The sequence below is a fragment of the Monodon monoceros genome, unplaced genomic scaffold, assembly GCF_005190385.1.
Source record: "Monodon monoceros isolate NGI ecotype Baffin Bay Population unplaced genomic scaffold, NGI_Narwhal_1 Super_Scaffold_7, whole genome shotgun sequence".
In the NCBI taxonomy this organism is placed as follows: domain Eukaryota; kingdom Metazoa; phylum Chordata; class Mammalia; order Artiodactyla; family Monodontidae; genus Monodon; species Monodon monoceros.
Window position 1 is genome coordinate 91,864,911 of NW_021703784.1, and position 24,459 is coordinate 91,889,369.

Genomic DNA, 24,459 nt, shown 5'->3' on the forward strand with positions numbered 1-24,459 from the left:
TTGTGCTGTGTTGTGTTGATCTGGGCTCTGCTGGCCTGTGTTGAGCTCTGTCGGGTTGTGCTGGGTTGAGTGTTTTGGTGGTCGGGTGATGGTGGGGGCCCCTTCTTTAGCCATGGTGGTCGGGAAGACTTCTCAGAGGAGGCATACTGAGTTGGAACCCGAAAGATGGAGGACGAGGCAGCCATCCTAGGCAAAAAGAAGATCTGGGTTGTCTCTGTTTCTGCCCACTGGGCTGCTATGGATGTATTTAAATTCGTCCTGTTTCCTTTCTAAGAGATAGGCCTTCCAGAGCAGAGACCAGTCACCATCTCCTTCATGAAAGGGCCTGGACTCCCACACCACGTAGAACTCAGAAGTACAGCTTACAGGCTTCCTGCCTGTCCACTGGGAGCTTCGCCCCAGCTCCAACCAGAGCAAGAGGCCAGTGAAGTGAGTAAAAGCCGACTTGCTCTGGTTGGAGCCGGGGCGTGAGGGGTGGGCTCCTTGCACCGAGGTGAAGAAAGCCCTGGCGTGACCGGGGACAGTCAGGCGGTCCCAGCTCCGGCCACCATCCCAAGGGCAGGCCCTGCTCTCCCGCGCCCTCCCAGGCGCCTTCACTGACCTGCACGCGGGCCTCGGTGAGGTCGGTCCTCATGGCCAGCTGCTCCCGTGCGTACACGTCGGGGTAGTGGGTCTTCTGGAAGACTTTCTCCAGCTCCTCCAGCTGGTAGCTGGTGAAGGTCGTTCGGTTCCGCCGCTTCTTGCCCTTGTTGCTCTCGGAGTCCGCCTTCTCCAGTGGGCTGGGGAGGTCGGCGCTGGCCCGGTCCTGGGGCCCCTTTACCCCAGTCTCCTTCACGCTGAGGTAGCTGCTGTCCATCCCCACGGTGTCAGAGTCGGGCGGCAACTCTGGCTCACCCAGGGAGCTCTCTTTGGCTGAGGGGGGAGGAAAGAAGGTCAAAAACCAGTGGCTGAACCAAGCATGAGAGGAGGGAGGGACCGGGGAGCCATCCCTTGCCTTTGCCCTCTCAGGGAAGTATTGGGTGCGAGGTCAGGAGGCCCAGGTTCTAACCCTGGCTTGCCATTAACATGCTGTGTGACCTTGGGCGAGTCTCTGAGCCTCTCTGTCCTCATCTCAGCATGGGCTCCTTTCCGCACCAATGTCCTGTGACTCTGGGTCAGCCAATCTGACCTCTATAACATTTAATCTCCACCCCACTGACCCTGGGCTCCTCCCTCTAGAAGGACTCCCTTTGCCAGCACTTCTTCGGGCGTCGAGGCTGCTGACTCAGTGCCTCGGACTCCCAGAGTGGGAAGGAAAACTCAGTCAGCAGCCATATCTGGCCCAACTGAGCTTGGAGTGAGGAGGAGAGGCCCCACCTTTCCTGGCCTGGTCCTGTTTGGGGTTCAGCAGGGGCTCTGGAGACTCTGCCCAAGAATCCAGCGCTGAGGGGTCCTGTCCCGGCGCCCTCCACACTGGTCTCACCTATTGTCCAAGTGGTGACCTGCCCCTCCAGGTGGGGGGCATGTTTACTAAGGAAGTGGGGCACCTCCCCCTGACACGCCCAGGATGCTGACACGGGGGACCCAGCAGACTTACACAAAGCTCACGGCCCAGGCCCACAGCCACTTCTGTCTAACAGAACGGGGCTCTGCCCGCTGATTCCTGGATGCTCAGAGCTGCAAAGGACCAGTCAGCCCACAAGGGTCAAGGGTGGAGCGGGAAGTAGCTTGTCCAAGTCCAAAGAGCCCAGTTAGCACCCTGGGCACACACTCGTCTCAGGGCAGGGGTCAGAGCACAGGCTCTGGAACTGGCACCAGGGGTGTGAGTCCCAGCTGGGTGCTTTGGACAGTTCACCTAACCTCTTTATGCCTCAGTTTCCCCCTCTATAAAATGGGGATGCAGAATCCTGTAGGATCTTCCTCACAGGGTAGTTGTGGGATTAAAAAGGCTGACACATAAAGCACTCAGCGTGGTGCCGGCTAGGCAGCCTCCTGCCCGTATCATTAAGTTATTTCCCCAGTTCTGGTCTAGACCTGTGAGCAGCAGAAGATTCTGGCCCTGGAGAAGTCCTCCAAGTGGGCAGGCCCTCCCTGGAGGCCCCAAGCGCAGGAGCGTGTGTGCATGCTGTGGGGAGGGCGCTGGACTGGTGTCTGGAGACAGGGGTGTGAGCACCTCTCTGAGCCAAATTCCATTGACTGTGACTCTTGTAGAGTGAAATAACATACAGGATTAATAAGACATGTGTGGGGAGCATTTGACAGAACCTTTCACACGCGCAAGCTCTGATTATGACAAGGATTTGTGGTCAGTGTGAGCACCAACCACTCTGACCCTCAGTCTCCTCTTCTAGGAAGAGATCTGAGCAGCGGGCATTAAGTCAGGACGATCAATGCCTCTAGCCTGGGTCTCTTAACCCTGTCCAGGTCCTAGGGCCGAAGCTTCAGGTTCAGTCTCGCCCCTGGCTTTCTGTGTACACTGGGGGCTCTCTTACTGCTGGGGAAGCTGAGAGGGACGTTTTGCTCTCTGTCATTCTCACCTCCCTCTTCAAGGCACTGAGGAAATCGGGGTGGAGGTGAATGCCCAGAGTGGGCCTGGAAGCAGCTTTGGGAGGCTGTTCCTGAGGGCCACTGGCAGCGTCGATACCAGCAGGGTGGGGGCTGACCCTCAGGCATCACATATGACACCCATGTAAGCCCAGACACAGGCAGACCGCCACGGCTTTGGTGACAGCATCATGCAAGCTGCAGCTGGCAGCCGGGCCAAGAGCTTTCAGCAAAGATATTTATCTTCCTGGCAGACAAATAAGTTTTATGTTTTGGGTTTTTTTTTTTTAAGGAGAAGAAATCCCACCCAGCCTCACCAAAAATAAACATCTCTGTTATGCAACTTCCTGGAGGCTAGGCTGCGGGGGGGGGCAGCCCCTGCCCCCTCTGCCCTAGCACTGCTCCCCAGGCCCCATCCCATGACCCCGTAGACCCTTACCGTATCCTCTGGCCTTCAGCCTGGGATCGGGACCACCCCATACAACAGTAGGGGCTGGGCCATGCAGGGGAAACTCCATGCTATAAAAAGCAATTGTTGGTAGGGACCAAACTCCTCATGTCAAGTCAGGGGAAACTGAGGCCAGAGAGAGCGGGAAATGTGCCCTAATTAGCGACAGAGTGCAGCCTCTCAGCCCTTGGTTGGTCCTTTACTCCTACCCATGGTCTCACGGCCTTTCCTGGGGAGAGAGGTAGGACCAGAAGGAATCCAGGGGCCTCACATAACCAAGAGGCTTGGTCTGCGCATCCCGGGGTCAGAAGGACCAGCCCCCGAGGAGGAGAGGGTGCGGATGTGGACTCTGGGAGAAGCTCCCCAGCGTGGGCTGGTTCTAGGCTCAGCTCGGGGGGAGGCGGCAGAATGTCCAGTCTTCCAAGAAGAGGAGTAAGAATCCAGCTTCCCCCCGTCCAGCCACCCACTGAGAGGGAGCGAGTGGGTCAGGAGTGGGGAGACAGCATGGCATGTGCAAAGACCACCAGACCGAGAGATGGGAGATCTGTTCGCGGTCCTGGCTCTCCCAAAGTCTGCCTGAGACTTCAGCTTTGGCCCGGTGGAGTAAGTAGCCCTCCTGCCTTAGGGACCAGTGGGACCTTCCCCTTGGGATCTGGAGTGGGGAGAAGAGGGGAGAGGATGGGGCCATGTCTGTCCAGGCAAATGTCAGCTCACTGGAAAGGCTTAGAGATGAAGGAATTCTGGCAAAACTGAGGTTTCTCTGGTCCTTGAAGAGGGAAGGAATCTTCCAAATCTCCATCTTGATTACTGATCATCTTGCTTTAAATTCTGAGGTTGGGTCCCTCATTTAGACAACAAAGGAAAATTCCCCAAGGTTCTGACCCAACTGGTCAGAACGACAAGCCAAGGAAGTCCCTCTCAGGTGCTCAGTGCATCAGTTTCCACCTCCTGCCACCCTACAGCATCTCTACAAAGTGCTATCATCCAGGCTTTGGTGACAGAGAGCTCACTGCCCCCAGGACAGCTGGACCATCTGTCCTTAGGTCCAGCCCGTGTCTGTCTCCTGTAGGGTCTGGCTCATTGGTCCTGGTTCAAAACCTCCCGGGGCCTTTCCCAAGCCAGCCCTGCAGACATCTGGAGAGGGCTGCCACGCCTCTTGTCTTCCATCCTCCTGAGTAAATAATTACAGTTCCCACTGCTCTTCTGCAGGAGGTCCTGAGTTTAACAGGCCTGCCTGAGGCAGGTGGGTGCCAGGGATGGGACGGGTGATGGTGTTGGGCTCTGGGCAAAGCCAGCAGATCGCTCTGCAACTAGATGATCCAGAGGGGCCGGGTGGAGACTTGGTACCGTGGCCTGAGGCCTGGTGCTGGTCAGGGTCCAGCTCGCTCTGTGACTCCCTCCTCAAGACGGCCACTGAAAACAGGGCCTGAGACTCAGGCTGAATTACTCCTGAACAAAGGAAAGCACTGACCTCCTTGGTCTCCCTCACCCCCACCTCTGTCCACCTGCCTGGAATGTCCCTTTTTTTCCAGCTGACCTCCAAGGTCCAATCAAGCACCAGCTCCTCCAGGAAGCCCTCTCAGACTGGGGCAGTCATACAGACCCCGCCATCCAATTACTGACTGTGTTTTCAGACTAGTATATAATCAAACCCCAAATGTCCAGCTCCTCCTAGAGAATCAGTTCCCTGAGGGTTGGGACCTCATGCCATTTGTCCTTTCTCAGCCCAGGATGGGACAGGCAGCAGACAGGCAGGAAGTGGTTACTGAAGAATCAACGAACAATTTCTAACGAACATTACTGAGCTCTCACTCTGTCCAGCTACCTCTGTGCACCTACTGCGTGCCAGTACCTATAGGGTACGTGCAGAGATGTTTGTTGAATGAATACATCCCCGTAAACACTGAGGAGAAAGGTGGCGAGGATACACGAGAAAAATGCACATAATGACGAATGCCTCCATCAGAGGCTGACAGCTGAAACAGAAGGAGGTGAGATCACTGAGGGACAGAGGAAAAGATGGAGGACGGAAGGAGGGAGGGAAGAAGGAAGGAGAGGACAAAGACCAGGCAGACATAGAAGGATGTCTCCAAGCAGCAAGCAAGAGGGTCAGGGAGGCAGAAGGAGAAGCACAGAGATGGGCTTCACGGAGCCGGGCTCCGGAATTGAAATGTCCAGGAAACCCAGTCCAGCATCTGCCAGGAACCAGCTCTGCATCCATCGCGCTGCTATACTGGGAGAGAGAAAAGGGCACTGGGATCTCCCAGCTTGCCCCGCTGCTGGGCCCACCTTCTTGAGGCCCAACAGCATCTGGCACTGGCATGAAGCTGAGCAGCGACAGAGCCCCTTTGGGTCCAGGCCACCTGCCTCCCTGGCTGGCTTCCCCCCATCCTCCCTGGGGCAACCCCCTGTGGACTCTGGCCTGGTGCTATGCTGACACCCCGCCCAGAGTGGGAAGGGATCCCTGGGCGGGCTTTGTCCCAGGCTGTGTGGCCCAAGACAACGTAATCGCAAGCTGCAGCTTCCCCGAGAATGTCTTGATCTGGAAATAGATCCCAGACTACCCAGAGGAGTCAAGTAATGTGCACAGAATACCGTGAGTCATCCTTGCCTGCCCCGAGGCAGGGACGCTGGCCCTGCAAACAACCGCAGGCAAAGACTCCCATCGACCACTTCTGATGAAGTGGGAAGCATTCTTCGGTTCGAGGTTATATTCTCCATCAGGAGCCACAGAAGGCCCTTGGGCCTCTGCCTGAACTCCCCTGGGGAGGAGGCCTGGCCTCTTCTGGGAACCACCTGGTCTGCTGCCGGACAGCCCTGGCTGTTGGATTTCAAGAAATCCAACGAGAAACGGGAAACCTTTCTTCATTCCCTTAACCTCTAGCCACTCGTCCCGGTTCAACCCTAGGGTGTCACTCTACTCTAGACTAACTTTTTTTTTGACATGAAAGGCCTTGAAAGATTTCCAAAGGTGACCGTGATTTTTTTTTTCATGACTGTGATTTCAAGAGAATTTTTTTATGGCTGTGATTTAAAGAGAATGAACTTCTGAAGCCACTTGGGGACAGGGTGCTGGAGGCCTCTCTGTGTGTATCCCTTCCGCGTGCACAGATGTGCGCTCTCGGGCATGGGGCGGAAGCCTGCATCTGCACATGGGTGCGGGGAACACATGTGTAGTGGCCTGCGGATAGGTCTGTGTACCGTGCAGGCTCGTGTGGTCAAGGGCAGGCACACAAGTGGCACGTGTGTGCCTGCGGACGTGTGCTGTTGCGTGTGGGTGTGGGTGTGAACATGACCCTGTAGATACACGCGGGTGGGTATGGACGTGGGTGGTGCGTGCGTGCGTGTGTGCGTGCGTGTGTGTGTGTGTGTGTGTACCCTTGCATATGGAGGGTCTGTCTAAGGGGTTTGAGTAATTTTATCCTCCGTGCTTTTGATTACATCTATTTTTCCTCCGAACATCTGCTTTGTGGGGGACATGCCGCTTACTCTGTTCTCGGGTGAGCCGGCCGCATGCCCTGTGGCAGTGTGCACACCGCCGATGCAACCTCCTTAAACAAAACAGGCCAGCGTGAGGCCCTTTCATGCTATTTAAAGGGCACTGACTAAACCCACCGCTGTCCGAACAGTCGTGCGGGGGTGGGGGCAGAGGTTAAAGGTGAGCCATAGATTATAACCCCAGCCTACCTCATCTGCCGCTGGACTCTGTCCAGAGTTCAGCTTAGACATCCCTAGTTTTAGCTCCAGGCCCAAGAAATAACACCAAAGGGGTAGCAGTAACTGAGGCGGCATTTCAGCAAACATGCACGGAGCCTATCAGCGTGTACCCAGTAGAGACGGACGGTGTTCCTGCCCTGGAGGAACTGCCAGTTTGTAGAGAGGAAGCACAAGGGCTCAGGCCAGCCACCCACGAGGTGACTTAGGCACTTCTGTCACCAACATGCACCCACCCAAGCCCTAAATGTGCCTCTCAAAACAAGGAAAGTCCGAGAAACTGTCACAGATCACAGAAGGCTAAGGAGACATGAGGACTAAATGTGATGTGGTATCCAGGACGGGGTCTTGAAACAGTAAAAGGACATTAGGGAAAAACTAGTGAAATCTGATTAAAATGTGGAGCTTAGTTAGCAGTAACGTTAAAACTAAAAAAAGATGGGTAAAATATTTGAATGGACATTTCACCCAAGAAGATATACATGGAAATCAGCATGATGACCCTCTCAGTGTATTATCCACTAGGGATATTCAAACTAAAACCCCCTTGAGATATGGCTACACACCTATTGCAATGGAAATCAAAAATCTGATGCTACCAAGTGATAGCGAGGATATGAAGCACCTGGAACTCTCATTCATCGCTGGTGGGAAAACACCGTGGCATTGTCTTGTCTAATTAAACATACTCGTATGGCTAGACCCAGAAATCCCACTGCTAGACATTTGCCCTAAAGAAACAAAGACTTATTTTCATTGCAAACGTGTATGCAAATGTGTATAGCAGCTTTGCTCATAATCACGCCAAACTGGAAACAACCCAAATGTCCTTTAACAGGTGAATGAATAAATAAGCTGTGGAACAGCCATGCAGTGGGATGCTACAGAGGTAAAAGGAGCAAACTAGTGATACAAACAATGGCATGGATGACTCTCAAAGACAGCATGATGGTCTGTAAAAGAAGCCAGTCTCAAAATGTATATAGTGCATGACTCTACTTATTTATTGCATGATATTCTGGGGAAGGTAACAGTACCAGGACGGAGAACAGATCACTGGTTGCCAGGGGCTGGGGAGGGGGCAGGTTTGACCACAAAGGGCTGGTGTGCAGAGCTATGCTATCCCATATCCCAGTTGTGATGGTGAGTACGTGGGTCTGTACAGGAATGTGTTCAAATTCATAAAATAATACCCCCCCCGTTTTAATTTTACACCATGCTGTTTTAAAAATAAAAAAATATGTAAACTATAGAGAAAATTAAAAATTGGGTTTAAATATAGTAAAGAAAAACTTAGTAAGTAAAAAGTTTGTATGTCCTCACCCAGAAATCTCACTTCTAGGGACTTAACCTAAAGACAGAATTAGGGATGGGCACAAAGAATTAACTAGAGAGAAAGTTCATCATGGCATTATTATATGGAAAAACTGAAAATAACCAAAATATTCAATAATAGGAGACTGGTTAAATAAAGGACGATATTTCCATAACTGGAAGATCCTTCCTGATTTTCTTTATTCTACAGACTGTTTCTCTCTTGGCATTTAATACACATTATTTTGTATCTATTTGCTTTTCCTTTATTTATTGTCTCTCTCTCTCCCTTCCATAAAACAGGGAATATATCTGCATATACTTGTTTTGTTTAGCCCTTTTGTTGAATGCCTAGTATTGTGGCTGGTATGCAGAAGGGGTTCAATAAACATTTGATGAAAAAGGAGTGAAACTGATGTGAAAGAACAGCATTTTAGTAACTGAAAGATGTTCGTGTTATAGTAAGTAAATCTCATTTTGAAAAAAAGGGGAGGTAGGGGTGGGGTACCTGTCCTTAGAAAATACTAGAGGTTTCCAGAGGTAAGAATACTGGTATCTGGGTTTTGTTCCTTTTTTTTTTCTCGTCTGACTTAATTTTCTATTTGTCTTACCATGACCAGAAATGGCTTTTATCATTTTAAAATGCTATGTGGAAGCAGCGATTAGAATCCTGAGGGATGTCTGCTCTGGCAGGTGTTGGATTCGGCTGTGTGATGTGGGAGGTGGGTGTGAGCGCCACGGGGGAGCCGGGTGGAGGAAGGGTAGGGATGCTTCAGCGAAAGGCCCCTTTCGCGGTGGGGATCGGCCACTGTCCTCACAAACTGGGCGCCCCCCTAACCCCGTGACTCTGAGGCCTCTTGGATATTGGAGATTCCCAGAGCTCTGGCTTAAGCGTAGACCTCATTGGTTTCTCTGCCCTCAGACTCACCGCCCTCAACTACAACCAGAGAGAGTGTCTAAAGCACACATCCCATCTAGTGGGAGCCTGTCTAGAGGCCCTCCACTGGTGCCCAGAGCCCTCATTAGGATGGTCAGATAGAATACAGGGTGCTCAGTTAAATTAGAATTTCAGAGAAACAGTTATTTTTTAAGTGTAAGTATGTCCCAAATATTGGATGGGGCATACTAATACTAAAACTTATTCATTATTTATTTGAAATTCAAATTAAATGGAGCACCCTGGTTTTGTTGTTTTTTGCTAAATCTGCCAACTCTGCAAGTCAGGCTGACTGTGGCATTCAGGATTCCCCAGGTGGGACTGACACTGGTTCTCCTCACAGACTTACATCTTTCCACACCCCACCTCTGCACCTCGCTTCCGGTCCCACAGACCTGCCCTCATGCCTCCAGTACACTGCTCGAGCGGCTTCAGGCTACCCCATTCCTGCATATGTGCTCTTCCTTCTAACCGGAATGCCCTTCTGCCCCTCATGCATCTGGCTAACTCCTCCTCTCCCTGCGTATCTTCCTCTGTAAATTTTGTGGATTTTCCCCCCCTCGTTACATATAATTATCTATGTTCTATATGGAAATTTAAAAAAAAAAAATCAAGAGAGACCAAAAGAAGAAAACTGTAACACACAAACACAAAAGGGAAACATCATTTTTTTGGTACAAGTCTTTTTTTTTTAACCTAACACTATCCTGTATATCCTTCCATCCTATTCTATATTCTTCTACTACATCGTTTTTAGTGGCTGTGTAGTATTTCACCACATGGACAAACTATTTTATTTCATCAGTCCTTTACTGTTGGGCACGTGGATCGCTGATTGTTTGAAATGATAACAGGCCTGGGATGAATATCCTTGCAGTTAAATCCCTTGATACTTTCACGGTAATCACCTTAGAAGAAGCTCCAGGAACTAGAAATACCGAGTTAGATCACAGTCACACCTTAAGAGCTCTGATAAACGTGTCTTCTAGAAATCTGCCAATTTCCTCCGTGTGCGCACCTGCTTCAGGGCCAATACCAGTCATTATACTGTTTTTTAAAATCTTTGCCAGTGTGAAGGATAAAAGTGAAATCTTGTTTGAATTTACATTTTTTTATTACTAGTAAAGTTAACCTTTTATTTGTTGTATTTCTTCTTTGCTGAATTGTTTCTACTGGGCTTCCAAGGTTCAGTGCAAGGCCGACCCCTTCTTCCTCCCTGACCCCGGGGGGCTGGGCTTACCTCTTAAACACTGGATTCTCTGCTCTAAAGCACTGGTGTGTGGTCCTGCTTCCCACTCCACTGTGAGCGGTTCAGAGCAGGGCCTCCCTGATGCACAGCTGGGTCCTGAGCTGGGCCCGGGCTCCTTCTGCCTTTGGTAGCGCCGGGGCAGCTCTGCACGCCCTGCTGAGGTGATGGGGCGCCCATAGGAAAGGGACCCAAGGCCACGGGGCTGGACTCCGGAGCCGGGGGGCCTCGGTCCCTCAGCACACACTGCTGTGTGTGGGCTTTGCGGGATGATGGGGCTCAGAGAAACCAGCCACGGGGCAGGGCATGAAGGGCCAAAGGTGGCCCCGCTGCTGCTAGGGCCCTGGGCAAACCTTTTAGCTTCTCTGCTTCCTCATGTCAACAAGTATTGCCGGATTTCCTGCCAGCGAGAGGAGAGAAGGGGTTATGGAGAAGGCGCAGCCCCTACAGGAAGCCGAGACCGAGGAGGAGTCGCGGGGCCCTGGGACGCCATGCGCACCCACAGGGCAGGTTCCCGGGTCCCTGCGTAAAGGCTCTAGGCAGCACCCCCAATCCAGCATGATCAAGGCTGCAGTGGCTCACACTGGCCACCAGGAGGCACTGCAGTCCCAATTAAGTTCCTTGGGGCCAGAGGTGATGCCCCAGGGTCCTGGCTTCAGATGAAGTTTCTCCAAGTTTGGTTAAAGGCACAGGCCCTCCCTGGGAGGGTTGGCCAAACAAGCAGTTATTCAGTCCTACTATGTGTCTGCCGCTGTCTCAGCCCTACAAGGGACACAGGGGTGGATGAGGTGGGTCCCTGCCCTTCCCCAAAGAGCCCTTTCCTCCTCTGGTTCTGCGGGTTTTCACATTCTTGACTTCAGAATTCCCACATGGTGGCTTTCTTCAGCACCCTCGTTTTACACATGGGCAAACTGAGGCTCAGAGAGAAGGAACCCATTGAATATCACCACCACTGGGTGCCAGGCCTGACCTGAGCTCCTGATTCCCCAGAGTCACCTCCCTTCGTGGAGACCCTGGGGAATCCTCAGTCTTCTAGCTACTTACAGGTGAGCCACGTAAATGCTACCCACACCCAGGTTTTGCCCAGGTGGCTGTCCATGCAGCTGGCGGATTTGTTGCCAGCTCTTCTGTGGGCTCTTCCCCAGGGAAGCATCAGCAGAGGCGGGGGCTGCAGCCCCCTCCTCCATCAGTCCACTCTCACACAGCTCTCTTGGTTCTTCCCACACACTGAGGTGGGGAGGTTTCCTGTGGTCCAGAGGGTGGAGGGCGCTTCCCAGAACCAAGGAAGGAAAAGGAATTAGCACTGGGATGCTTCATGCTCTACCCAGTACTAGCACACCTGTCATGCCACCACTGCTGCTCTTCACAACAACCATGTGAAATATGCCCATTTGACAGCCCCAGAGACTGAGGCCAGAGGGAGTAAAGGACTTGTCTAAGAATACACAACTGGTGAGAGGCAGAGCTGAGGTCTGACCCCTAAGCCTGCGGCAGTTCCTCTGGGCCCTCCTGGAGCGGATACCCTGTGTGGGGCTGGGACGGGACAGCCAGAAGACAGGGTCAGGGAGGAAGGGAAAAAGTGGGAGTCACAGGAGAATGGCTCCTCTCTGATGCCTCTACATCTGCCCCATCACATCCGACCTTCAGTGCTGGCCCTGATGAAACTGTCCTGATAGAATTTCATCGACCATCTGGGACCTCAAATGTGGACCCCTCCATCCCCCAGCTTACACCCAGCTAATTCTTTCTTGTTTTCTTTCGGACACCGGGTCTCAATTTGCATTTGTTCTCCACTAAATACCAAAGTATTTCGAGGTAAAGAGGCATATGTCTGCAACTTACTCTTAAACGGTTCAGAAAGAAAGAATACGTATCTGTGTATAGGTATGTGTATTGATACATACATACATACAAGAGAGATTGAGAGCGCGAACACAGATATAGTAAAACATTAAGATTTGGGGAATCGGTGTCAAGGGGATCTGGGAATTCTTTGTATTCTACATTTAACTTTTTTGATGTCTGAAAATATATGTCAAAACAAAAAGCTTTTAAAAAGAAGAAGTATGCAGACAAATGGGAAGAAACCACTTTATCCAGGAATCCCAGTTCTGAAGCCGGCATTTGTCATAATTTGAACAGGACCCAGACCGGGGTTTAGTTAGCAACCTCCCCTCCTCCCCGTCACCAGCACTGTCCACGGCCTCTGCAAATGAGCTCGCACACTGGAATCAAAATCACAAGGCAGAAGCCAACTCTAGGAACAAACCTTGCTTCCCCAGCCCTATGGAAACCCACATTTCCACCCACGTAAGTAACTGGTGACCCCCTTAAAGCACGTGGTTCTTCTAAATGCTCTTCCAAGGCCCGAAGGAAGCAGTATTTTGTTAGCTGAGGTCAAATTACTCTCAGACCTTAAAAGTAATAAAAGTACTTTTTATTGTTTGAGCCTATTATAATTTCAGTCCTCCTACAATTAGTCTGAGTGAGGTTTCCTTGTATCCAAAGAGAAGGGCTTAAAAAGAAAGCCCACTGACAATAACTGGACCGTGGAAGTGACTTAAGTGTCCATCGGCAGATGAATGGAGAAGCAAACTGGTCCATCCACACGGTGGAGTATTATTCAGCCTCAAAAAGGAAGGAAGTTCTGACACCTGCTACAACACAGATGAGCCCTGAAGACACTATGTTGAGTGACACAAGCCAGTCACAAAAAGGCAAATACTGTATGATAGCACTTATATGAGTCCCTCGAGTAGCCAAGTTTATAGAAACAGGAAGTAGAACGATGGTTGCCAGGGGCTAGAGCCCGGGGATGTGGAGTTAGTGTTTAATGGGGACAGAGTTTCAGTTTTACAAGATGAAAAGAGGATGGACGGTGGTGACAGTTGCACAACATTCTGGATGTATTTCATACCACTGGGCTGTACACTCAAAAATGGTTAAGAGGGGGCTTCCCTGGTGGCGCCGATGCAGGGGACACAGGTTCGTGCCCCGGTCCGGGAAGATCCCACATGCCGCGGAGCGGCTGGGCCCGTGAGCCATGGCCGCTGAGCCTGCGCGTCCGGAGCCTGTGCTCCACAACGGGAGAGGCCACAACAGTGAGAGGCCCACCTACCCCCCGCCCAAAAAAAAGGTTAAGATGGTAAATTTTATTATTACTTGTATGTTACTACAATAAAAAAAATTGGAAAAAAAGAAAAGAAAGCCCACTAGCCTGTGTCCCTCAGGGCCTTCACTGCCTTTAGCCCCCGAGGTCCCCTCCGTCCCCCAGCTTACGCCCCAAATTCCTTTTTTTTGTCTTTTCCCTGATGATGTGACTTGGTTTGCATCTATTCATTGTGCTCCTTCCTTGGTTTACTTGTTTGTTCATTCACCGAGCACCTCCCCAGAGCCTCCCCTTAGTCATGGCCTCATGGAAGGGACAGACGTGTAACAGTGTGGTCAAGTGTTATGGGCCCCAATGGCAAGATCCCTGCATCCTGGGCGCAGCGTGTCCACAGGAAGGAGCAGTCGGTTCTTGTTGAAAAGGTCGGGGAGGCCTCAGCAAGAGCGTGACCTTGAACTGAGTATTGGAAACTACAGAGGTCCTGGCAAGGCATGCTACATTTTACGGCAAGACAGGACATCCCAACTCCCAACTGAGCTGGTCCTAAATTACTAAGTGAGAAGCCTTAGGGGCCTCCCCACAGGGCTGGTGCCACTAATAAGGACAATCACATAATCACTCGTGTTTTAGTAGTACTGACCCATCCGCTATCTTATTTGATCCTCCCCAGATCCCTAGGAGGTCTGTGTTTTTACCCCCATTTTACTGATGAGGAAACTGAGGTCCAGAGAAGCTTAACTTGCTCAAGGTCACATAGCTAGGAGGGGCAGAGCTGGGATTTGAACCCAGATGGTCCAGCTCCAAGCCCAGTGTCCTGTCTATGGCCTCTCACACAACGATGTGTTGTCTCTCTTCCGTAGACAGGCAATCTTGAAGGGATTGCAGGCAGACTTAGTCTTGTCATTGGGAGACACAACTGAGCCACTGGAGATGTTTCCATCACAGAGGACTAATCTAAACAGAACTTTTGGGTGACCATGAGAAGCCCCATGTATGATCTAACACTTGAACATCACCTCCTGATACTTACTGGGGTGAGCTGGGTCGTGACCTCAGTCAGGGACTCTAACCAGCCCTGTGAGCTGCTATCCTCATGGAGACTGAGGTTCCCCGGCTCCTTCCTTCCTGGTCCAGCCTAGGTCTCATCCCCAAGCCCTGCCTCATGAGGCTGGAGGAGATCCTAGCACCCCGCAGGGTAAGGGGCGCTGGCCCAGGCTGGGTCCACTGTCACAGAAGCAGAAGGAGCCTCCATACTCTCCCTTAACCCCAACAAGAAGTTCCAGAGCTCAGGGGTCACCCTGGGCCACTACTCACCTTCCAGGCAGGATACGGAGACCCCGAGCGACCACAAGGCCTGTCAGTGGAAGGACTGTGTCTGCCGGTTTCAAATCAGCTTGGTGGTCTGTCTGCCCCTTGTCCCTCTCTACTTTCACCTAACCAAGTGGCTTTGGGTATGTCCCTAAATGTCTCCCACCTAATCCCTCAGAGCAGGGAGAAAACGTGCATTCCCAACCATCCCCATGGAGACACACTGTAATAGTGCCATTGGATCCAAGGGAGGCAAGATGGAGAAGCTTAAATCCTGCTCTAGGTGAAATGAATGAGAAGTCTTTGGAGCAGGACAGGCTTGGGTTGGACTCCTGATTCTGCCACTTATTTGCTGCATTCATTCATTCAGCAACATTTCTGGAGCGCCAGCTATGTGCTGGGCAAAGTTCCAGGTGATGGAAATAGGAAGTCTAATAAAGCATGGCCCCTTCCTTCCAAAAGTCCCCCTTCATGAGAGAGGCAGTGATTATGGTGCGGGGAGGTGGACAGAGCAGAGGCATCTAGGCCAGCCTGGCGGGGGAAGCAGTATTTCCAGGACCACTCCAGATCTCTGTATAGGAGAGGCTTCAAGGCAGCGATCTCCTTGGAGGGGTCTGTTAAAGCTGAGTATAGCTAGCTCTTTATGCATGATAAGGAAGTGTCAGTTTTCCCCATTAAAGAAATGGGGAAATTTCTAAAGGAGATTGTTGAGGAGGCTTCCAAGCCACTCAGGCTTTGGCAAAGTGGCTTGGCCTCTGTGTGCCTCGGTTTTCTCATCTGTAAAGTGAGGTGGATGATACCCACATCCCAGCGTGTTTGTGAGGTCTCAATGAAGTCAAGTGCAAGAATGCACATCTCTGCCTGATACACAGCACATTCTCTATCAACGAGAATCCCCCACGATAGCTTAATACCCTTATTATTTGGAGGCAAGGTAGGCCAGGGCAGCTGCAAGAGCAAAGCAAAGTCAGTCAATCAGGCTGCAGTGTTTCATCCTGCCCCCGCCCCCGCCCCAGGTGTACTCTTTTTAGCTCAAGTTTCCCCAGCTCCAGCTGCCCAGAACATGCCACAAACCCCTGTCCCAAGTAGCCCCCCACCCAGTCCCCTTCCAATCAGGGCCCATTTTACAATACATATAACAAAGACGATAAATGGGGTGAAACATTTGACACAATTTTGTTTATCATTTGTTACATACATATTTAAAACTGCTAGTTGATGTTAAAGAAAGGCCCTTCCATAAATACTTTTTAACCTAAGTTAGGTTGCAACTTTAAGCTATAGCCACGAAATGAGAATTGTAATTTTTTTTTTTTTTTTTTTTTTTGCGGTACGCGGGCCTCTCACTGTTGTGGCCTCTCCCATTGCGGAGCACAGGCTCCGGACGCCCAGGCTCAGCGGCCATGGCTCACGGGCCCAGCCGCTCTGTGGCATGCGGGACCCTCCCGGACCGGGGCACGAACTCGCGTCCCCTGCATCGGCAGGCGGACTCTCAACCACTGCGCCACCAGGGAAGCCCGAGAATTGTAATTTTAATCACTGCATTGAAGACAGTGTGGCTTACAAACCAGTTGACAAAGGTCAGAGCAGTCGTGAGCTCCTTATAAAAACCCCACTCCCACTCACACTCTTGGAGCATCTGGACAACTTGCCTATGGAGGCACACCAATATTTAACGGCTCCGGAAGAATTTTCTCTGTGGGAGCATCTGCTGCCCTCTAACCGTCATACCACCTGAAAGCTCTCTGGGGGTGGGGAGTGGAGAGACGGACTGTTCTAGAAAGGTAACCGATGCCACCACCACTGCTGCTGTCATTTAGAAATCAACTTTGATGATTCAGTACTATGTTGGGGGCCCTTCTGCCCAGGGAACCCCAGATCACCTTTCCAGGCCCGAGTCTATTATCACTTCCTTTTTATGGATTTCCTGCCATGCCCTCCTCGGAACTCCCCTAATGGCCCCTAATTATTAGATTACTTTTCACAAAGCATTGCAAGTGTGGATGCATGGCAGCCTCCACCATTAGATAGTATCTTCATCATGGACAGGGAAAACATCTTATCAAGCTCTGGTCCCCACATCTGGCACCCAACAAATACCCTCTGAATTAGATGAATCTCGTTAAGCAACTAAATGTCTCAGCCTGCAGAATGACCACGTCGGCCTAGAGAGAATTTTTTTTCCCCACCAAAATCAAGCGTTTTCTTCCTCCAGATGTGTTCATGCTGTGTTCATAACCTAAAGAATCATTTACAAGCCAAAAAAGCAAGAAGATGTTTCTCTCCTTGGACAAGAAGGGGAAAATTAATGGCTGAATTAATTGTGAGACTGCTAGTTAAAGTTTTCTGAGGTTGATAAGGCTGGATAAGATTATTCAATCTTGGCTTAACAAAATTCCATCTTTAAAATTATAAAATGGTTAAAAATTCAAAATCTCTAGAACAAAATTATACCTAAGCTGTTAGAGTTTCCATCTAAATGGCTGGGATTTGGAGTAGGTGGGGCCCAAGTGTTTTGCCCATCGTGTGTAATAAGTATAAACAATGTTCAATGTTCCAATATTTGCAACAAACATGTTGCTGAAGAATGATTCTTTCATTGCCTTCTGCTCATCTGGACTGAACAAAATGTCAAACATGTCTCTGCTTTAAAGTGTACGGTGTGTACCTTCTACCAAGAAAACCGCAGTGGATATGTGATGAGCACATCTCTTTTCAGTACTCTGTTAGTGCTTCTCAGGGAAATGAAGCATCCCATGAAACAGTGAGAATGTACTTTGTGTAGCACAAAAATGGCTTCGTGTAATCTCCTCTGAGGGGCTAAGTCCTGCACAGTTTATTAGGTAAAGCCCGGCCCTGGCTGTCCCCCTGCCTCGGCTCAGGCAGTGTTTCTCCAAGGCGGCCCCTGATCCCTGGTGCAGAGCTGATGCTGAGCAAACAAGGAGGCTGGTCCACGAGCAGTCAGTTACCGTGAGTTTAGGGAAGGGGGGTCTAAACTCCCCAGCAGCCTGGAGAGATGTGGCCTGAAGGGTCTGAGGGGCCCGGGGATACCCTTCTCCCGTCCTTGATCCCTCCTGACCCCATGCTAGGCAGACAGCCAGCCTACACCCCTTTCATCACTCATCCGTATTTTAAAACATTTTGTCAACCACACAGTGTGGACTCAGTAATAAATTGCTCATTTTCCAATTTTATGCTTTCAAGTCAACCATAACTCTTTGTCAAAGTTTCCGGCTTCACCTACTCGAAGTTCCAGGAAAATCCTATCAAAAATAACAGCTAATATTTATTGAGTATTTGTTCTGTTCCAGGAACTGTTTTAAGCTCTTTACCTATATCATCTTATTTAATCCTCACAATATTATTCATATACCCACTCTACAGATAAGGAAATTGAGGCAAAGAGGTCAACTAATTTGCCCAAGGTCACTCAGCTAGACAGGCTGAAATCTGTTCCCAGGTCCTGGCTACACTGGCCTCACCGAATCCAAGGCACCGGAAGCTTCAGGCAGCCCGTGCAGCTGAATTGTAGGATGAACCCAGTTTCTACAAGATTCCAAGAACATTACACACTGTGCCTGTTACTTGCCTTTGGGCACCTGGCTTGGAGTCTAGGCCTCTGTTTATTCAACTGGGCTGGGGGATTCCAAGGCAGGAAGCACCGGCCTCACAAGAGCCCCCTTTGGGGCTCCCACAGCTCCACCGGCAGTGACAGTGGGGGGCAGAGCCCCCCTCGCCTTTGGTCACCTACCAGGGGTGTAGAATACTATCTAGTCCCTGGCTGAGCCACTCACTGGACAGCACTTGGGATGGAGGGCAGAGGACAGGGGGTAGCAAATGCCTCTTATGAGAATCAAATAGAAAATCTTCAAGATATTCACAGGGCCAACAGTGCAGAGCCAGGGGGGCGTGCACAGGGGACCTCCCTCCTAGAGCTCCTCCCAGCTCCATGGGGAAAGCGCTCTGGGATCACCTTACCAAAAAGAGTAGTCTCAGATTTGGTCCTCTCAGGAGGCGGTGTACGGACCCTGAGAGCACAGGAGAATTTCCCCCAAGGCCATGTCCTCACAGGAGGGTCAGCTGGAGGACATGGGGGCTCCCAAACAGCAAGGGGTCTGCTCAGAGGCCGAGGTCGTGGCGCTGGCGCTCTCACCACTAGCTCTGCCCACCACCCCTTCTCACCAGCTCTGCTTCCTGGAAAACAAGTGTGTCCCAGAGCTGAATCTCTTTGGCTGGTCAGGCTCTGGCCTGGAGGCGAGGGACTGAACGGGATGAGGTTCCCCATATTCTGCAACTCTGGACCTTCATCTCAGAAGGCCATGCCGGGGACAGACCAATTGTACAGAATAGAAAGCCTAGAAGTAAACTCTCAAACATATGGTCAATTGATTTTCCACAAAGCTGCCAAGACCATTAAATGGGGAAAGGACAGTCTTTTCAACAAATGATACTAGGAAAACTGGATATCCACATGCAAAAGAATAAAGTTTGACCCTTATCTTACACCATCTACAAAAATTAACAATGTGGATCAAAGACCTAAACTTAAGAGCTAAAACTATAAAGCTCTTAGAAGAAAACATAAGGGAAATTCTTTCTGGCACTGGAGTTAACGATGATTTCTTGGATATGACAATGAAAGCACGGGCAACAAAAGAAAAAATGGATAAATTGGATTTCATCAAAACTAAAAATTTTTGTGCATCCAAAGGACACCATCTAGAAAGTGAAAAGACAAGAATGGAGAAAATATTTGCAAATCACATATCTGATAAAGGATTACTATCCAGAATATACATAGAACTCCTACAACTCAACAACGAAAGCCAAACAACTCAATTCAAAAATGGGCATATGAATAGACATTTCTCCAAAGAAGAAAGACAAATGGCCAATAAGACATACAAATGGGGGCTTCCCTGGTGGCGCAGTGGTTGAGAGTCCGCCTGCCGATGCAGGGGACACGGGTTCGTACCCCGGTCCGGGAAGATCCCACATGTCGCGGAGCGGCTGGGCCCATGAGCCATGGCCGCTGAACCTGCACGTCCGGAGCCTGTGCTCCGCAACGGGAGAGGCCACAACAGTGAGTGGCCAAACACAAAAGGACAAATATTGTATAATTCAATTTCTATGAGGTGCCTGGAGTAGGAAAATTCAGAGGCAGAAAGTAGAACAGAGGTTTCCAGGGGCTGGGAAGAGAGGGAGATGGGGAGTTATTGCTTAATGGGCCCATCTGGGATGATGAAAAGGTTCTGGGAATAGTGGTGATGGTTACACAACACTACGAATGTACTTGATGCCAGTGAATTGTTCGTTTAAAATCCTCGAAGTGGTAAATTTTATGTTATGTATATTTTACCACAATAAAAATTATCCCTAACTAAAATAAAGATTTGAATTTTAAAAGAGGCTACACTAAGCTTGGGGTCTCAACCTCTCACTGCACTGCTCAGAGGCCTCCAGGGGCTTCCCTGAAGTCTGAATACCTCACCAGAAAGTAAATGGCCCTCTCGGTTTTGCCCCTGTCATTCCTCAGGCAGATTCTTGCCTGTGTCCATCATGCCCCCAGCAAGCCACACACTTGCTCTTTCCCAAACACTCCATGTACTTCCCTGACCCAAGTGCTATCTGCTGAGTCTAGAGTGCTGTTCCCAGCTCGTTCAGTTGGTGAGCTCCTATTCAACCTCCAAGGCCCATCTCAAATGCCCGTACTCACTAAGTTTCAGTCCATTCGCACTCTTCCTGAGGACTCCCATGTCTTCACATTCCCGTGGGTGGGAATCAACTCATTCACTGCCAAGTGCTCCACGCCTGATGACACAGAGGCACAACCCGGCAGGGACTGTTGGATGGGAGGGGGAGCCTTTGGCAGGGCACCTCTCACAGCTTTGTTTATGCCCAATACCCTCTCTAAAGAGGCAGGAGGAACTCCATCAGACTCCATCAGAGTCTCCTCCACCTCTCTGATCCGCCTCCCAGAGCGCCTGGCTCACTGCATAGTGGTGGCCACCACCTGCTGAGTGCTGACTCCACCCCAGGCTCAGGTCTAAATGTTTCTTCTCACCTGGGCTGTAAGCTCAGGACAGCATCCTGGCCGGAACACAGTGCTGCATCCCTTGAGGGTGTGGAACCCCAGAATCCTGGGGTGGGGCGGGGCTGAGCGGATGGGGTACCCAGGGAGGAACATCTGCCGCCCTGGGGCAGGAAGAACCAGGAGCCCAGAACTCACTGCAGGGAAGGGGGGAGACCTGAGAGGAGTGCGTGTGGCGGGGGAGGCGGGCAGAGGGACGCCTATTTTACTAGAGCTGGCCTGGTGGAAGCAGCAAGACCCTAGCTGCGGCCTTGGAGGTGACAGTGAAGGAGAACAGTGCGGGGGGGAAAAGGTGCTCCTCTAACTGCCAGAGGCTGAGAGGACTCCAGGCTTGTGCAAAACGGGGCGACCCAACACTTCCCTACTCCCACTCCCCAGAGGGATCCCTGAGGGAAATAAATTATTTTCCACCAGGGTACAAGAGAACTACAAGTTGGGTTCTCATCCAGGCTCAGATTCAAAAGAAGGAGGAAGGAAGAGAAGACAGAAAGATTTTTAGAGTTCCTAGCATTTCACATCCTGATTCCTCCCTCCCTCCCTCCCTCCCTTCCTTCCTTGCCTCCCAAATGTTCATTGAGCACCTGCCATGTAGAGCAAGCCCTTCTCCAGGCTCTGGGAAAAGTTTGAAACAAAACAGACAGAAGCCTCACGGCAGTCTCTCATCCTCCCCAGGAGGAAGGTATTTCCCCATTGTTTGCTCCCACACAGGGTCCTTAGCTCCACCCTGCCCTGACCAGAGGTTCTGGCACGTTCCTGGGGCCTCCGGGAACTCAAGGAGTAACCTCAAAACAGTTATGAGGTCCCGACGCAGTGCCTGGCCCCGTGTTCTCACCGCAGCGCAGCAGGGCACTTGAACAGGGAAGAAGCTGGGCCCAAGGGCAAAGGTCAGGTCTAGACTCCAGCCTGCCAGGCACCAAGCCCATCCTTGACCTCCCATCTGCCACTGCATCCGCAGATGGGAAGATGAGAGAAACTCTTTGGGGGCCATATTTGTAAAACCCAGTCTTTCAATCCCACATCATCTGGGATAGCAAGAGAGTGACCTCAAATCTAATTAGGGTCATCGCACAAAAGGATGCCCTCTGGGTTCTCAGAGCCCTTGGGCGTCAAGTACTTACCTTTGCACCTCTGAGCTGTCCCACCTTGGGCAAGTTACTCATCTTCTATGAGTCTGCTTTCATCCTTGAAATAGGGATGATAATAGGATCTCTCTCTCAGGGCTGAGGTGGGGATTCCGTGAAATCACACCCAGGAAGCGCACGGGCACAGGCAGGAGTGCTCAAGAAACATGAGCTGTCACACGGGGTCCTCAGCAGCAGAGGCCTTACTTGCCAACTCTAACCTCCTTTTGCCTCACACCCCATCAGCCTCACTTCCTCGCTGTCCCTGTCCTGAGGCAGGGCATCAGGCAAGACCGCCAGACTCTTCCTGTTTGGCACGCTGGACCGAGGAACCTCTTGGTACAACGAGGCCTGGAAGAGCGCAGAACCCCAGGGCCTCAGAAATCAACTAGTCCCAGGCAGGGGGTTTCAGATGGGAGAGCGAGGCCCTGAAAGGAGATCTGTGCATAGAACCGTGGGCATCCTTGTCTACTCTGCCCTTCGATGAGCTCCCTCCTTGAAGGGGGGCCGCGGAGCCATCCCAGCTCAGTGCTGGGGTGTGAGCCAGACGTCAACCCATGTGCCTGAGTGGTGGGGCTGCAGACAAGGCCAGGGAGACCCCTGGATATCAGGGAGGCCCACAAATCTAGGAGGCACCAAAGTTCTGAAACCTGATCGGAACCCTGCCCCCCCCATTCAAAATACCTTAGTACGCGCAAGATGACTAAGGGGGTGGGGCCCTTAGTCCTCCCAGGTGGAGAACGTGACCTTGCAGGATATACCTGCAGGCACACTACCTCTCTGCACCCTCACACTCCCTTCCCACGTAGGCAGGGCAGGCCCAAACAGTTCCCCTTTTGCAAATGAAGAAACTGAGTGGAACGGGAGATAAGGGGACTGTTCCAAAGGCACAGGGCCATTTCCAGGGAAAAGCCAATACTTGAAGCCAGATCTCTTGACCTACAGAGAAGGCATGGAGGGGGAAAAGGAGAAAAGAGAGAAGTTGCCAGCTATTCAGCCAGCAGAGGAGATCCAGCTGGTCTGAGGCAACCCCCAACTTCCCTCAACCTCTCTGAGCCCTCACCTTCCTGGGCGAGGTTCCGCCCACCAGGGGGAGTGGGGTGAGCCAAGCTGCCCTTCTCTGCCCAGCCTGAATCTGGGCTTCCCCTTCCCAGCACCGCCCCGTGAACTGCAAACAGCCAAGTCACTAGTCTGTCTTCTAAAGGCAGGGGCTGCGTCCAGGGCTTCACAGAATCCCCCGTGAGGCCTGGCACAGGGACAGGCAAAGTTTGGTGAGCAACTGGAATTAGGCATTTCAGTCCCCTTCCCTGTGAAACAGGGCATTTGGGACCGGGTGGGGCACCCACCCTGACACCATGACCCATCACGTTGGAGGGCTGAGTACCAGGCTTCTAGACCCAACCAATGTCCGCAGTCTGGCAGATGGTCAACCTCAGAGGAGGAAGTCGGTCATGTGGCCTCAGCTAACCCCCCTTGGGCTCTCACTGCATGGTTTCCATGCATTTAGGAAAGAAAACCTGGGTTAGGGAGCCCAGCAGAGAGCAGGAGTCCTTGCCCCACTGGGTCACATTCGGGATGAGTTCCTGCAATCCCACCGGGTGCCCTTCTGTTGCCCCGGCAACCCCAGGAGCTCATGGTGGAGCCCACCTTATTTCTGAAGGAGGAGGAGACTGCAAACATCTACCCTGTTTGATGCACAGACTGTGCGGCTTACTGGATGGGTTACAGCGAGGGGAGACAGTGGGCGGGGCCGGGGGGGGCGGATACTCTCCAACTCCTTCTTCCCCTGCCCCCAGCAGTGGTTCCCCCCTTCCCACTGGTCTGTGGGGATCCACTTCTTTTTAGGCCTCAGTTTGCTCATCTGTTAAATGAGATCTGCAATGTGCATAAAGATGGTGCGGACTCTTCCACAGCCAGCCCCACAGGACCGCGGGCACATTCAAGAGCTGGAGGTAGGAGGAGGCCCCGCTGCAGTGTGGGTGGGCTGGGTGAGGGCCCCAGGAAGACGCTTGGGCTCGCCCCAGCCCCAGCTGGCCACAGGGGGACTCTGCCTGCCACTCGGTGAGTCAGCCTCCCTGAGAAGCCGCGACCAGCGACGGAGAAGGCCACAGGCCGTGACACACAGGCTCTCCGTCACCGCCTCCTGGCCCGAGACTCTGGTGGCAGAGCCTACAACACGCGCAGTCTCCGGGGCGGGCGTAGGGGGGCGGGGTGTCCGGGATCGTGCACAGGTGCTCACCCTCGCCCGCACACGGCTCACCTACACTGGCTGCACCCTTGGAAACTCTGGGGAACACATGCCTTCCATATAGGAGCGCACACAAATTAGTATGCACGGTCCCCTGCATCACCCTGGGAGCAGGACCGGACGATGAGTATGGGCGGGGCACACCGCTCCACGTTCACGATGGACATGCGCTCACACAAACCCCCAGGCCTCCACCCACACCAGCCAAGGTACTGGGAAATGCTCACAGGGGCACTTAACCACACTCCAGCAACACTCCAAATGAGACACCAATTCTTCATTCATCCTTCCAGCCAGGAAACATTTCCTATGCCCAAATGTATACACCTGGAAGGACAGAAGGTATAGGATAGCAGGGAGCCGCTCGCTGGGTGTGTTCTAGGAGAAGGTCTGGCACGTG

General features: G+C 51.7%; 1 protein-coding gene across 1 annotated transcript in view; it reads right to left on the reverse strand.

Moving 5' to 3' along the window:
• The window catches only part of ALX4 (ALX homeobox 4), a 39,828-nt gene that overhangs the window by 8,084 nt on the left and 7,285 nt on the right, over positions 1-24,459 (reverse strand). The window contains exon 2 of the mRNA XM_029209327.1: positions 602-912. Within this exon, the coding sequence (XP_029065160.1) occupies positions 602-912 (311 nt within the window). The remainder of the gene's footprint in view (positions 1-601; positions 913-24,459) is intronic.